Source organism: Bison bison, unplaced genomic scaffold, assembly GCF_000754665.1.
Source record: "Bison bison bison isolate TAMUID 2011002044 unplaced genomic scaffold, Bison_UMD1.0 scf7180017864495, whole genome shotgun sequence".
Lineage (NCBI taxonomy): Eukaryota > Metazoa > Chordata > Mammalia > Artiodactyla > Bovidae > Bison > Bison bison.
In genome coordinates, this window is record NW_011495054.1 from 13,180,585 (window position 1) to 13,181,293 (window position 709).

Below are 709 nucleotides of genomic sequence, written 5' to 3' on the forward strand. Positions count from 1 at the left end.
GGGCAGGTAGGCCTCCCCTCTGCCTCCCCACTGCTGGGGGTTGCGTGCCTATGGCCGTCCAGCTCCGCACACAGGACACGTGCCGTGGCCAGGGCTCAGGGTGTCTCCAGAGGGTGTGCTGGAAACGAGGGGCGCCATCAGCCTGGACTGGCAGTGCCCCCACCTCTGATCCTGACGGTCGTCCTTCTCCCCCTCCAGAACTGACGCTGGGGCTGCGGGCGCCCCCCACCCTCATTAGCACCAGCAGTGGGGGCAAGAGCACCATCACCCACATCAGCAGCCCTGGGAACCTAGCCCGGCTGGGCAGTGTCACTCACGTCACCAGCTTCAGCCCTGCCTCCCTGGGTAGCCGAGGAGGCTGCAGCATAAAGGTGAGCCCTTGCTCCTCACCCCGTCAGCCTCCCCATCATCGGCCTCACGTGGACGGCTTCAGGGTGTTAGGGCTCGCCGGGATCCTCTCCTACTACACACACGGGAAAACGAGGCCCAGACAGGGGAGGTGCCCCCAGCCCACAACCAGTTGGTGGCAGAGCTAAGGCCAGACCTCGCCAATCAGCCACTAGGCGTGTCGGAAGCTCACTGCGTACCGGCCTTAAGCTTCCCATGTGATGATTTCCGGCCCCTACTCCAGAATTGGCCAGTGCATTCCTCATGAACGGATGGGAAAAGTGAGGTCAGGGAGGGTGGTGAGGGCTTGTCCCGCCACAAC

The 709-nt window shown here is 64.0% G+C and overlaps 1 protein-coding gene across 1 annotated transcript in view; it reads left to right on the forward strand.

Annotated features, from left to right (window-relative positions):
• Nucleotides 1-709, forward strand: part of SMTN (smoothelin) — a 23,798-nt gene that overhangs the window by 10,925 nt on the left and 12,164 nt on the right. Inside the window, exon 12 of the mRNA XM_010828874.1 lies at nucleotides 199-371. Coding sequence (XP_010827176.1) covers nucleotides 199-371 — 173 coding nt within the window. The remainder of the gene's footprint in view (nucleotides 1-198; nucleotides 372-709) is intronic.